This window comes from Melanerpes formicivorus, unplaced genomic scaffold, assembly GCF_026170545.1.
Source record: "Melanerpes formicivorus ecotype bairdi unplaced genomic scaffold, bMelFor1.0.p_v2 SCAF_4, whole genome shotgun sequence".
Lineage (NCBI taxonomy): Eukaryota > Metazoa > Chordata > Aves > Piciformes > Picidae > Melanerpes > Melanerpes formicivorus.
Genome location: NW_027142356.1, coordinates 23,857,754 through 23,872,237, shown reverse-complemented (window position 1 = coordinate 23,872,237; position 14,484 = coordinate 23,857,754). Strand labels below are relative to the sequence as shown.

The 14,484-nt window shown below is 44.8% G+C and overlaps 1 protein-coding gene across 3 annotated transcripts in view; it reads left to right on the top strand.

Moving 5' to 3' along the window:
• MFHAS1 (multifunctional ROCO family signaling regulator 1) overlaps window positions 1-14,484 on the top strand; it is a 32,607-nt gene that overhangs the window by 4,798 nt on the left and 13,325 nt on the right. The window contains exon 2 of one of the 3 annotated variants that reach the window (XM_068137319.1): window positions 166-251. The exons of the other annotated variants lie outside the window; for them this stretch is intronic. Within the exon in view, the coding sequence (XP_067993420.1) occupies window positions 166-239 (74 nt within the window). The 3' untranslated portion in view covers window positions 240-251. The remainder of the gene's footprint in view (window positions 1-165; window positions 252-14,484) is intronic. 3 annotated transcript variants of the gene reach the window in all.

Genomic DNA, 14,484 nt, shown 5'->3' with positions numbered 1-14,484 from the left:
TCATCCAAGACAATAAACTCTATGTGCAGGTGTGATGAGTGGCTACTGAAGGGTTAACTTCTGAATAATTCAAATCTGCAGTTGCATATCTGCCTTTTTTCTTCTATCTCTTTCTGGTTTGTGGCTGATGTTTTATTTATTTATTTTTTATTCCCTGTTGTGCAGATGATGCTTTAGAAGTGAAATGTGAAGAAGAGCCAGACTGTGTACAGATGATTGACATCTTTCCTGACCAGTGACAGTCAGAGAAGGTCTGGAAGCATAAAAGGGGGTACTGGAAGCATAAAAGGGGGTACTGAAATCAGAGGACTTGGCTGTGCCTTACGTGTTTCCTTAGAGTTAGGGAAGGATTCTTTTCACATGGGAGCCAGGGTGAGTGTGCAGTGCAGTGATTGTTAGTCTTGGGAGGAGCAGAGGCTTTCATGCCAGGCCTCTGAACACCACCTGTGTGGTCATCCCAATAGAAAGGCAACTGCAGTGTTTCCAAAGCTCTAAGGGAGAAGCTGGGCTTTGCTACCATGGGCAGGGGGTGACTGTCTTACCATGAATGCTATGTGACTGCAGCTGGTAGAAGAGTATATTGAGAAGATGACTACCTTTCAAAGGCAGGGCTTGTTTGTGGACATGCTGAAGAGTGACTGAAGGCTGCAATTAATGGAGAAATCTACTTGTCTTCTTGGATGATGCCTTAAGCTAGTTCAGCTATAACCTGGATTGTATGAAAAGTGTGAACCATCATTTGGCCTGTATGTGTGCATTTAACGTAAAATAGTCTTTGCTGTGTATCTGGTCTATAAAGGAAAGACTGCTTTGGAGCCCCTAAACAGCAATGGTGAAGCCAAAGACTTTTTCAAAAAATCTTTCCTTCTTGATTTTGTGGCTTGGGAGATGTGTGTGTTTGAAGTCATGCTGCCAAGCCAGCTCTTGTGCAAGCAAATTGTGGTTGGCATCATTTTTAAACGGTGTAGGAAAGAGATGCGTCTAATGCTACAAAAACACGTAGCAAGGGCAATACCTGTTTCTTTGCAAGCTCTTCCAGTGGAAATCCCTGGCAGTTAGGATGCTGCTAATTCTTAAACAGGGATGTGGTCTTTTTAGAACTGCACCAAAGAACTGCTTTGCTGCCCATTGACCTTAATAAGGGAAATATTTCTGTGGGGACACTGCCAAATTCATGCTCAAAAATGGAAGTGCAGTCTGGCTGTGTCGCTGGTTGTGCAATCTGTGTCGTCATTCATGAAAGCGATGGTGCATTCTTGGGTCACTCAAAGTTTTCATTGGAATGCCCTTTAAAGAAGGGACTTCATTTTTCAGGAGTACAGTATTGATCCTTGTTTTTTCTCCCCTTCTCTTCTCTCAGTCCTGCTTGCATGTACTCTATAACTTCTATTGATAATGTACACAGAAATTACCTAAGAACAAGCTATTGTGCATAGACACGGTTATTCAAAATTGAAATTCTGGATTCAGTTTTCAGAGGGTTTATTGCAGACAAACAACGAGTAAATCTTACAAAATTCCTTGACAGGATCCTTTTCAGGAAGTTTTCGCTTTTGAAACAGCTTTGTTGGCTGGGTGAAGTAGTAACTGAATTGGCACCTGAGCTGGAACCTGTGTGCTTTGAGTCATCTGCTTGGCTGACAAGTGATGTTTTGAATTACTTTTTTTTCTTCTTTTACATTTGCACTGTAGATAAATAGAAGTATCCCCACCAGGCTCAGAGAGGTATATCTATGCTTAGAGTGGCCAAAAAGGATAGTTCATCACTCTAAGGTGATGAGACCTTAGTTGGGTTGTTGCAGGCATTGTGAAATGTTGTGATTTTTGTATGCAATGTTCTTTTATCCCCTGGACTGAAGGGCTTTTTGGGTTGCTGATATCCCATAAGCTATTAAGTGACTTTGGATGGAAGGATGGAGGTTGTTTGCCATCTGTCTGATGGTAGACACATGTACTTTGTTTAAACAAATGTGACTGGATTTTCCAAACTTGCCTTTGTGTGCACCTGCTAACTGCTCTGCTGCTCTCCTCTCTTGTTCCATGCTAGGTTGGGTCTGGGTCACGCAGACCGTGGCGTACATGAGGTGTCCTAATGTCTGGTGCGCAATCCTTTTGATGTTTGGAGTGGGAAGGATTGCATTTGACCAGCTATTTTCCTTTATTCTTGCCTACGAAGTTACCTGTATGAAAGCAGCCATAAGAAAGCCAGGGGCTTTGTTGCAGAAAACAGGCAAAATGCTGTCACAAGCACAAGAAGGTGATTTGGGTTTTCACAGATGAAAAATGTGACAGAGCCATGGGTGTGACACCAGCAACCCCTCTCTAAAAGCACACTGCATAACTACTGGGGAGCTTTGAGAGGTGCTGGAGGACTGTAGAGATCTCCTGTAGAAAGTGCATGTCTTGCACCTACCTTTCTTGCCTTTCTAAGGTATCTGAACAGAAAGGAGATCACAAGCCACTACTCTGTCTCCTGCATCAAAGGTGAGGAGAAACAAGGATTAGATGCTAGTAATTTTTAAGGTACAGGTTGGAGGTATCATAGTGCTACTTCCTCTATGAGACTCTGTGGCCTAATTGTAGGCAACCTTATTCATGTGATTTGAACTGAGCCATGCTCACCATCACTGCTCTGGAATCAAAAGCAAGCGTGAACTCCCATGGTGGTTGAGGTACAGTCAGGAGATGAAGAGGTAGAAGATCCCATGATGCATCATGCAGTCAACTGTCTTGCAAGCTGAGGAGGAAGCAGGTGAGGCTAGTTTCATCAGAAGGGCTCAGAAGTTGCTCCAAAATCTGAGCTGCCTCTCAATGAAAGGCTGTTGTCAGGTATCTAATTGCTCTTTGTAAGTGGCTTGCATTTTGTTGTAAGTGGCTGGGGTTATTTTCCGTAGCAAATTAGGTAGACCAGCACCTGCTTGTTACAGAGCCTGATGCTAGCATTTAGCAGCCTTTGATTTTCCCCATTTGAAGGTGGAGTCTTTTTTTTGCCTGACTTTCAACCTAGATGCTGCAGCTGTTTTGAGGCTGTTGTCATGCTCTCCTGAAGGCTGTGGCTTCAGCAGAGTACTGTGTTGTAATCAGAGACATCAGGACGACGCTTGAGCAGAGTGGGAGCACTGGACGTGGATGATCTAGAAGGAGAAACCTGAATGAGGCTTAGGAAAAGAGAAGCTCTAGTACTGATTAATTGTATTTAGCTTACTAAAGAGGTGAAGTGATAACCCTAAGTGGTGTGACTTGCTGTGCATTATGGTGTAGAAGCAGGGTCTATTTACCACCAGGAATTTTCAGTGGTTTCTTTCATGTTAAGATGTATTTGATGTCCTCTTGCTTGGTGGTTGTGATAGCACATCCTCTAATTTCAAGAAGCTTTCAGGAAAGGGACAACAAATGTTTCATGATCTTGGAGGAGGCATAGAAATTGCCAGAGGAAGAGTATGATATGCAGGGTGGATGGCTGCCATGGGACTGTGCCTCCTGAGGTGTACTGTAATTCAACTTTGCAGGAAATGACCTGCAAAGGAGATGCAATGAAATAAAGAATCTTTGGTATTGAGCATAAGAACTATTTAAAAACTACTGACTGTTACGGTAAGAAAATGTTACAGTAGGTTTTTACCTCTCAAAGTCAACTGATTACATGAGTACTGGTTTCTGCTCTGTTTCAGCATGCTGTGGATACAGATGTCATGAAACATGCTTTACTTCCTGCTGTGTGTATGTACTTCTGGTGGTATGGTTCTGTGCCAGATTTGAGTTCTTGGAAGCCTTCAGAGTATGGTTACTTCCTTTTACCCCCTTCTCCTTGCTTGTGGTACTTGTGCTTCCTTACACAGATGTGGGCAGCTGTGAGAATAAGCAGGCTGGTTTGTGTCAAGTAAGGTCACCTCTTCTCAGGTGAGCTCGTGGAATGACAATTTTAGGATGTGCTACTTAAGGGAGTGCCTTGTAGGGATGAGGAGTGGGGAGGGAATCCTTGTGGTACCATGTCAATTACAATGACCAAACTCCTGCTGCTGAAAACAATGTGCTTTTGGCTAGCTGATAACATACCTGTATCTGACAAAGCAATGAAGCTAGATTATAGGAGTGCCTCCTTGGTCTGCTCTGCGGTGATATCCTTGCTTGCAGCAGGATTGCTGATGGGACTGTAGTGACTACAGCATGAGGGAGCTGTCTTGTACAGAAGTTGAGGAGGTTGTGCATTTTTAGAAGCTGTTAAATGAATGTAGTTTACAGACTGTAATGGGAAGATCACCAGTATGGATGCAGCTTTTGTTCCAGATGAGCTGTTGAGACAGATTTGTCCTCTAGATGTTTCATTGTTGGGAATCGGATGTAAAAACCCCAGCTGGGAAGTTCAGGACCTGTGAAATAACTGTCTAGTTGACTTTGGGAGAAATTTAATTTGGGGTGTTCAGCTGGGCTGTCATTGAGGGCTTATGGTTCTGCCCCAGAGGCTGCTGGAGGCTGGTCATATTGTACTTTGGGTTTTTTTTCTGGCTAAAGCTTGGTCCTGAATGCACGGATCAAGTTGCTGACATGGTCAGTGGCAGCATGGTTTAGGATTTAAGCAAGCTCCATGGTTAGGGGTGGCTTATCTGTGGCCAGTGGATTGGAGGCTGTGTTCAGACCAAGCTGTGACTGTTGGAGGTGGCTGTGGTTTAAAGCAAAACCTTAATTTCAGATTTGGGCTTTTGTTTTTTTTTTTACTGGTCATTCTCAGGAGCTCTGTGCTTCTCCCAAAGGCACGCTGAATACACCTACTTATCAGTTTTAGCTGTGGTTAAGTTGTACTCCAGAGGATGGCTGTGAAACTAGGCTAGTACCTGCAGACTTTACAAGGTAACATTGATTCTAAATTTGCAGTTCAGCATGGCAAGCTCTGCATGAGCCAGAAGACAGCTTTGAGGTGAGCTAGGCACTTCTGTGAGGAAGTCCATTAGACTTAGTGCTTTGTGAGGGGCAGACTAAACTGAATGCTGGAGGCAAGTAACCTTCAAAGCAAAAGCAAGCTGCATGCCCAGTTTTGGCACACACTGACTCTGAGGCAATATTTGAATATTCCAGGAAGGAGCCATGTTGCTCTTGATATAGGTCATGCTGAATTGTGCCAATGAGATGACAGTAGACTTCTGTGGGGCTTTTGTTAGCAGGGTTTCATAGGCCTGGCTAAGTGATCCCTCTAAGACCCTTATGGAAGTGATACCAGGGTATCTCCCCCTTTACCTGGTTTCAGGATGATGCTTGCCAAGCATCCAGTTTAGATAAGCATTTTTGTTTGTGTTACATGAAAGAATGTTCTGGCAGAGGTCCCTCCTTTCTCCTTTGCTTGGTACCCATCACCTGCTGTAGAGTTTTCTGGCTCTCCCTGTTATGGCATAACAGGAATGAAACTGTACTCTGCATTGGTTAGGCTGCACCTTGAGTACTGTGTCCAGTTCTGGGCCCCTCGGCTTAAGAAGGACATCGAAACACTTGAACGTATCCAGAGAAGGGCAACAAGGCTGGGGAGAGGCCTTGAGCACAAGCCGTATGAGGAGAGGCTGAGGGAGCTGGGGTTGCTTAGCCTGGAGAAGAGGAGGCTCAGGGGTGACCTCATTGCCCTCTACAGCTACCTGAAAGGTGGCTGTAGCCAGGAGGGGGTTGGTCTCTTCTCCCAGGCAACCAGCACCAGAACAAGGGGACACAGTCTCAAGCTGCGCCAGGGGAGGTTTAGACTCAAGGTGAGGAGAAAGTTCTTCACCGAGCGAGTCATTCGGCATTGGAATGGGCTGCCCAGGGAGGTGGTGGAGTCGCCGTCCCTGGAGGTGTTCAAGAGGGGATTGGACGTGGCACTTGGTGCCATGGTCTAGTCATGAGGTCTGTGTTGATAGGTTGGACTCAACGATCCTCGAGGTCTCTTCCAACCTTAGTTAGTTATACTGTGTGAAACAAAGGAGCAACAATTGTAGGACAGGGTTTGTGGATCTCATGCTGCAAGGCGATTGGTTGTAAAATTAACATTGTAGGGGTTTGTCCTAAAAGAAAGCAAAACTGTGGCAGACTCTGCTCAATACTTGTCTCCTGAAGGATCTGTACATAGTAACTCTCCAGTTTCTGTGCTGTGAATTCCCCTTGGAACACCTCCCTAACATTTAGGGCAGGTGTTTTTCCTACCCAGCAATACAGTAGAGCAGTGGCATGTGATAAAGGAAAGGTCCTACTCTGTAGCAGAGTAGGGCTGGTTATGACCTTCCGTGGAACAAAAATCTGCAGTTTGTCTTGATAGAGGTGCTTGACATAATTTACTTCCTGTTTACCTAGCTGCTGTTCCTGCCACATGAAACAAAACCATTTACAAATACTGAAGGTGAACATGGTGGCTGGGTCTTACTTGGCTTTGAGAGACATCTGCAACACATTTGGTGCCTTTGCATCTATGAAGAGCTGACAACAGAGGACTTCTAGAGAGGCTGATTTGGCCTAAACCTAGCCCAAAAAAGGTATATTTGTAGCTGGCATGGCCCCTTGCTACATGACCAACAAATGGAGGGTGGTCTACCTGCAGTAGAAGGGATGTGGCTCTGTCCTGTGGCCTCTAAATACTATGGTGGAAACAAGAGAACTGCAAAATTACGCTGCAGCACAGACCATGAGTGCTGCATGGCGCAGTGGCACCCAGCTGCATCGCTAGCTGTCATTGCTGACCATTTAGTACTTTACTTTGTTTGCTGTGGCCTCTTGCTTAGGTGAAGCAGTCAGGTATGGGCAGGAAGCAATTCTCTGAATGGGTAACATTATTAATGCAGAGAGCTGAAGTACATAGGCACAAAATGTGTGGTGTGAACAGTTTGTATGAACAGTTAAATTTTCATTGCTTTCAAGCACCCAAAAATGGGATAGTGATCCATTCTGAAAAGCATTCATCTCATATTGATCCTCCTGATACTTGCATTTTTATCTTTCCCCCTCTCCCTCTGTATTTATGAGTGTTTAACTCACTCAGCCTCCCCTAGTGTGTAACTCAGTAGTCTGTACACATGTTCTTCTCTCCTACATTATGGGGAAAAACCAGCATAACTGCTAACCATTGCACTTTTCAGGATTACATCTTCAACAGATAATGAGATGCAGCTGTATTTAATGCAGTGTGTGATAGGGAATGTTTCAAAGTATTTATGCCAAATTGATTTCTTTTTTCTTCAAAGAGGGATGAGCAGCTAGAGCCTTGTCTATATCGGAGCTAAGGGGACATGGGGCAGCTCCAAAAGTTAGATACCACCTTCCTTTTGTAATTAGGTGTCTAGTTCCCTTTAGCCTTCCTCATTGTCTTCTCTGTAGAGCAGGGAGTGGCTCACAGAAGCAAAGACCTTCCTTTGCAGGAGAATTTAGTCATGATGGGATTCATAGGAGCCGGAGCAGAAGAGATGGTAAGGAGGAAGCTAAGCTGCCCAGCACACATTGGGAAATCTGTCGTCTGAAAGATGTCTTGCAAATTGCAGACTCACCTGGGAGCTGCCCAAGGGCATGGGGAATTGTAGTTCCAGACAAACTGGTGTGAGACTGAACAACAGCTGTGTGGTGCCAAACTTTTACTCAATGGTGAGCTGTTCCTGGGCCCAAACTGTTTTGTAAGAGCGCTGTAGGTTGAGAGTCTAGTTGCTGGCTTGTCCTCCACTCTGCCTTGGTGTGGGCTCTCAGCCATCCTCTGTCCCACCATTATGCCTTTTGTATTACTCCATCTTGCACCACCCCTGCATCACTGGTCAACCCGACCAGGAGATAGCAGGGAGAGCTGGGATGATCAATGTTGGCTTAAAGCAGTCCCCAGGTATTCCTTTGGATGATTTGACTTCCCTGAGGAAGACTCATCTAGACATGCATCTTCAGGAAGCCATCATCCTGTGTCTAGAGAGAAGCAAGCAGGCAGACCTCTTTCCATGATGCTGAGGCATCCCAGTCTGGGAGAGAGGCAAGAGAGGTACAGACTTATCTCGCTTATAATGTCTGTGCTGCTGCATCAAGGGGAGGTCTGCATGGTGGTTCTTACCCCCTTGCTGGGTGCAGCTGTATTTTACAGGCAGAACTGCTGGATGGGGTTGAATATGCTTGGTGGCAGGTTTCCAAACCAGGGAGTCAGCAGCAAGCTCCAGGCCTACTTACATGTGTTGCATAACCAGATGAGTTTTTCAGGTCCTTGTGCATTTCTCTACATCATCCTTTTTGAGCAGGCTCTTGCTGTGTCTGAGAGAGATTTTGGTGCTTTTATTTTGGATAAGGATGCACACACTGGCTATGGCAGATTCTTGTGTCCAAATGTCTCTGATTTATCAAAGCAGGTAAAACTCAGGAAATCAATCAAAAAAGAGCTTCCCCTCTCCTGTGGTCTGACACAGCATTTCATGGTCACTATTATATTTCCTAAGGAACAGCTTTAATCTCCTTTGGTTGGGCACTAAGCGATGGCTACAATGTAAAGGTAGACATTGGCTTCTGTGAAGTATGGCAGTAGTGCTGCAGCTTCAGGGCTCTGAGGGCAGACTGCTCATGCTGAGTTTGTGCCAGCTTTGTGTTTGGGCCCCTGGGCAGGCCTGCTTGGCTCTCTGAAGCCCTCTCTGCTTGGCAGAGGGTCTCAGGGGCTCGGAGCTCTGTGTAAAAAGGTAGCAATAAGCCCTTTATGCTGATAGCAGTTAAATTCTTGAGCATCTTGGAGGTGTAGTGAGTAGCGGTGGTGCTGGATTGTAGTGCCACACCCCCACCCCCATCTCCCCTTCATCCAGATTCTAGGAGGATAGTGTAGGGAAGATGGTGCTTCACTGGCACTCAAGTAGGGAGGCAGCTGCGTGCACGATTGAGGTTTGTGTAGGAACCAGTCATGCCTCTGGTTTCACAGATCTCCTTAACATGAACTTCTTTTCCCTGTACTTTGTTATAGACTAGAATTGAACTATTCCAGGCTTGCAGATGCACTGCTGTAATCATGCCCTATTGGAGCATCAAGAGCTGTTGGTGTCAGGAACCTATAGTTCAGGCTTTCAAACTTTTTTTTACTGGTTTTGGGGATTTTTTTGTCTGTTTTTCTTAAAAGCTACCTCCTTTGTTAAAGCTGCCTCTGAAGCTTTGAGATCATGGTTTAATATAGCTGATTGCTCTGCTTCAGCTGCATTCTGACTCATCTCCAAACATCCCCTTGCAGCTTTCACACTGTGATGTAACTGAAGGCAGACAAATGGGACTTTGGGAAGAAGTGTCATTGCTTGCTGGCTAGCTGCTGAGCAAGAATTTTTACATTTTTTAAAGTTTCTGGTGGAAAGTTGTGCAGAAACATTTGAATGGAGGAAGATGGAGGTGATGGGAGCCTTCCTCTAGAACTTGAGTCATCTCCAGGTGCTTTTGCCTAGCTCTGTGACGGTGGTAGAGGGCAACATAGAGAATGAACCTCCTGAATCCTTTGTCTCCACTAACAAGTTGAGTCAGATCTGTGTGCCTGAACCTGCACTGTCAGGAGGGTTGAGCAGGGAGTCTTCAGTCATGCTGGTGAAGGAGAAGCTGGTGATTCAGTATTGGTGACATTTTCATGCTAGCTTTAGTGAAAAGCTTGTAAATTCTCAGAAGAGTGTGCATGTGCCCAGAGGGAGCCCTGCAGACTCCAAGGTGACCATCACTGGATTTTGTCAAGATCTGAACTAATGCTGGCATGAGCATATAGCTCAGCTAGTGGATGCTGTGGTCATCCTGGAGCCTTCCTAGAATCAGGTGCTGAAATAAATTATCAAGAGTCCAGTCTTGTGTGCAGCTGTTCCTAAACAATGTAGTTGTGCTTCAGAGGCTCAGCCAAAGTAAAGACTTTTTGTGGATGAAATAAAAGTTTGGGAACCTTCTTTGGGATCAAAAAAAAGTACTTTTCCCTGTTTTCTTTTGTAACAGAAAGCTACTATGAAGCTTTTAAAGGTGTTTTTATTTTCAACTTGTTCCTTGTCCTTCTTTGAAATAAATCACATCTTTCTTCTACAACAAAAGAGAGCCGTGCATGTTAGGTACGTACACATAGGCACATTTTTGAGTACCTTTGGTGAAGCTAAACACAATGGTAAGAAAATATTGCCAAACAAGTCAAGACCATGCTTAAGTTTAGTGACTCACACAGGGATCTGATTTTAAAAAAAAACAAACCAAAAAAATCCCCTCAAAACACTGGGCTGAGGAAGGTATGATGAGAGGAGGTACTTGATGGGCTGGTTGGGGGAGTGCAGTAGACTGACTCTTGAGACTGTGGCTTGGATTTCTGTCACAGCACTTTGCAGATGCTGAAAATGCACTTGTTAAAAGACAGCAGCTGCAAGCATGGGTGCGTGTCTTCAGGCAGGGCAGGCAGAGCATCATTGCTGCTGGCTTGCTGCAGGGCTGCTTCTGACCTTGGATGGCAGGGTGGATGCTGGCAGTGTCACCTTTGTAGGGAGGCTGGGCAGATTGAGTGCAGTTCTTGTCCAGCCTCTAGTTCATGGCCAGTTTGGCATGATAAGTTATGTTTAATGGCAGAACTTTGGCTAGGCTCCAGGTCAGTGTTTTCTCACTCTTACCTGTTTCTTGAAGTTTTTAACTGTAGTGTTCTCCTGAAACAGCACCTCTGGTTTAAAGCCAGGTCAGAAACCTGCCTCTGCTCTGTGGCTGTTGTGTCATCCGAACCTTGTGCGTAGTTCTGCTTCTCTGAGATACACTGTGTGCTCAGCCCCATCTGAGCCTTACAGGTGAGTGGCAGAACCAGGAGCTGCCCACAAAGATGTGGCTGTTCTGAAGACAACATTTTTGTCACTCTAGCTCTGTGCTGCTTTTATCCCTAGTTGCGTAATGCAGTGTGATGCAGATAATCCAGTTGTTGTTACAAAAGGATTTAAAACTCCTTTTTAATCAGAAGTCCTTTTTAATAAGGCTTTGCCTTGATGGGAGGACTGCTTGCTTGACTTGTGTGATTAAGAAAAAATGCAGGAGGTTGAGGCAGGTGTGGGAACCAGATCACAGAGAAGGGACACTGGTGCCTGTGTCTGGCTCCCAGAAGGCTGCTGGTGAAGTCTGGAGCTGTTGTACATGCTTACCCTGTCACCAAGCATGCAAAATCCTCGCATGCAGATAGAAGCAGCCAGTAGGTCTCTTTTCTCTGAACAAACAGACAAGCAGAACAAACTTTTGGTGGTGGTAGAGGGAAGAGGTGGCTTTTTTTATTCGTTCTGGCTTGTGCTCCCTCTTTATCATCCCAAGATAGATCCCTCTGAGGGAGTTGGTGCTGGGCACATCCAGAGGAGAGCCACCTATCTTGCAGTTCAGGTGTGTTAATGAAACACTTGAGGAAGAGGCAACCACTGTGTTACAATGACACTGGTCAGTAAGTACCTCAGAGTTACTACTCTGGTGGAAAGCTGCCTGAAGAAAATGGGGGGTCAGGAAGGAGTTCAGTTGTGTCCCAGAGTCCCAAAGTGGAGCAGGCAGCTCCTGGGAAGGAGGAGGTGGAGGAGTGAAACGCTGTTCTGGCAATGCTGCCACCTCCCTGGGAGGTTGAGTTCCTCACAGCCCCATGGCAAACATGACTGCTGTAAAAGTGAGGGTTTTTAAATGGCAAAGATAGATGCTGCAGTTTATTGTTGCGCACTCAGAATGCCAGACTAGATGGCTTTTAGCAGGCAATGAAGTCTGCAGAAGTGAAGTAGCAAAGCTATAGTTTCTGAACTCCTATGACTTACCATTGACAGGTGTTCCAGTGGAAGAATAAGAAGTAGTAAAAATTGTTTCTAGCAGAGGTAGTAAACCAGCATAATGTTAAATCCACAAGTTCTTTTCCTTGGGGAAAAGGTCTTTGTAAGCAGTTTAGTTACCTGTTTGAATATTAGGGAATGAGAGGATTCAAAGAGGAATAGTTAAAATTACTGGAAATGCCAAGGAATCATTGAAGGAAAAATAATAGTTCTCATCTGCTCTGGAAAAGGGGACAAGTGTAATCTCTTAATAGTAAGAGGACAGACAGCTTTGTTCCTGACCATTGAGCAGTGCAAAGCTAGCAGACTTCAAAGACAGCAACTTTGTTAACAACAAAAATATCTTAACACCAAACAAATGGAGATTTTAAACCAAAATCAGTTCTCTGCCTCTGTTGGTGGATGTAGGGCAACTCAGGCTCAGGGCTCCATGGAGGTGTTGCCTGGGCACTGAAATGTGCACTACCAATGCTTTTATTGAGACCAAGAGCAGAGTTGGCCCTACCCTCAGTTCTCTGCTCCTCTTATTTCATCTGTATAGCTTCACACAAATCTGTCTCCCAAGGAAGAAGTACTTGACCTGAGGATGTGCCACTGAAACCTCAGTGTGAAGGAAAAAAATTATATCCAGAGAAGTAAGCTAAAATGATGACCTTAAAATTAAGGGTACCTCTGTGATCCTGCAGGCTCCTGCTCAGGTGAAGCCATACCTGCGGTCAGTGTGTAGTGTGGTGTTAGTTATTAAATAGCAGGATGTGGGTAGCTTTGTAGGAGAAGTACCAAGGAGGCATTTTTCTCTAATTAAGCGCAAGTCTAGAGTAATACTATGATGTACATGCATAGGTCAAATTCCACAGTAAAGTGGCTCCAGCAGAAAGTCATGTTGAGTAGGCATAAGTTCAAGTTGGCTCAGTTAACAATTAAAATGCTTACTTGATCTAACATTTGAGCCTGAGCAGGACTTCTGGCATTTAAACTTTGCTGCTTAGACTAGTCAATGGTGATGGAGAAAAAAAATTAGTAATCATTCTTTTGCTGAAGTGGGCTTTGTGGTCCTCTTGCTGAACAGGGAAGAGTTTTAAAACAAAATAGCTTTATAGAGGAGTATAGCACATGGGTCTTGCCTTAAATGATCTGAAAGAGAATGCTTACCATGCAGGTTTGAAAAGACAGCTTTCTCCAGTTCAATTTGCTGAACATGCTGAAGCCTTGGAATGACCTTCAGGCAGCAGTAACTCATGGAGCCAAGTTACTTTTATCCAAGGAGGAGTTTATCTAATCCCAGGGAAATCTGTTGGACAGCATATATACATGTGTGTTGGTTTGTTCACATTTTTCTTGGCTGGCAAAATGCAAGTCAGTTAAAAAAGAACAAACAACAAACAAGCAAAAACCCCCAAACCAAAAAACCCACAAACAAACAAAAATCCAAGCAACAGAACCCCAGAACAAACAAAAGCATTGTAGCAGAATGTAAAAATCTGCTCCAAGGGGAACTGCATGTCTCTTGCTCCCCAGATGGACTTTGCTGAACAATTATTTGAGAAGAGGGGCTGCATAGCCAGTCCTGCCTTCAGCTGTGACATGCATGGACATCTTGTGGGCGAGGAGCAAGCCATCTGAGGGGAAAAAAAATGTCCCAGATGTTCTCAGAGCCTTTGGTTGTCGTCTTCACTGGGATTGTTTCATCAGTAATAGTTAAAGACTCTTTGCCACTTGCTGGAGCAGTTTCTTCGTGAAGCATTTGTGAGCTTCTTGAATATACAGCATGTTGCAACAGGGAGTTTTGCCTGTGTCAGTTCTTAATTGAGTGCAGCTCAGTACCTGCAGGGGCTAGGAAACGTACCAGCTTCCCAGTTCTTGTATTGAAGCAAGCATAAAAATGATCAGCCAGTTCTGGGTGCAGTGCTGCAGCCAAACTATTGTGAGGGGAAAACATCTTGCAGACTTGCCCAATTCTCTAAATTTAGCAGAGGGGCAGGCTGAGACTCGGGCCTGCCTCATCAGTTACATAAAGCTGGAAAGCCATGGGACTGAGTTCTCTTAAGCACACCCAACTAACACAAGGGTTGATTTGTCCTAGGGCAAATCATTAATGTGGTGTGACCCAAATGCAGCAGAGAACCAGGACTGGCAGGATGCTGATCAGTCCTGATGTTTTAATTACATTTTTTCTCCTTTAGTGGGACCTGTATCATGCTAATCATCTGGGTGAAAAAGCTCAGCATCTCCTCTGTGATGGGAGTGTAATAGCTATGTAATTAATGTTTGGAAAGGTATGCTCAGGGCCAGTGGGAATTGTTGCCATTTGGACTGGCTGCAGCTGGTGGTGTCTAGCATTGGGGTGGATGCTCTGTGTGCAATTGTGCCTTGTTGTTACTGGGTGAGACCAGACAGATTAAGGCTGTCGGCAGTGTTCTCTCCAGCTGGTGTCTTGCCTTGGCAGAATGGGAGTGCGCTCATGGCATATATGGCTGAAGAGGTGGAATTGAAAATAACCAAAAGGTAGATTCTGGGTTTGGTTATTCAGTGATAGGCCTGTTTCTATTCTGGCATGAGGATAATTCACACTGAGCTCATTACACTGTGACTCTCCCTTAAAATGCCTTGACAGTCAATTGCATTACAGCTAATAAGGTCCTAAAATGTTAATGAAGCAAATCAATTTTTCATGCCTTCGTATTGCAGTCATCTGAAAGTGCTGTGTTGCAATCTGCTAATTCAAGGAGCTTTTTAGATCTTAGAAGGGCAG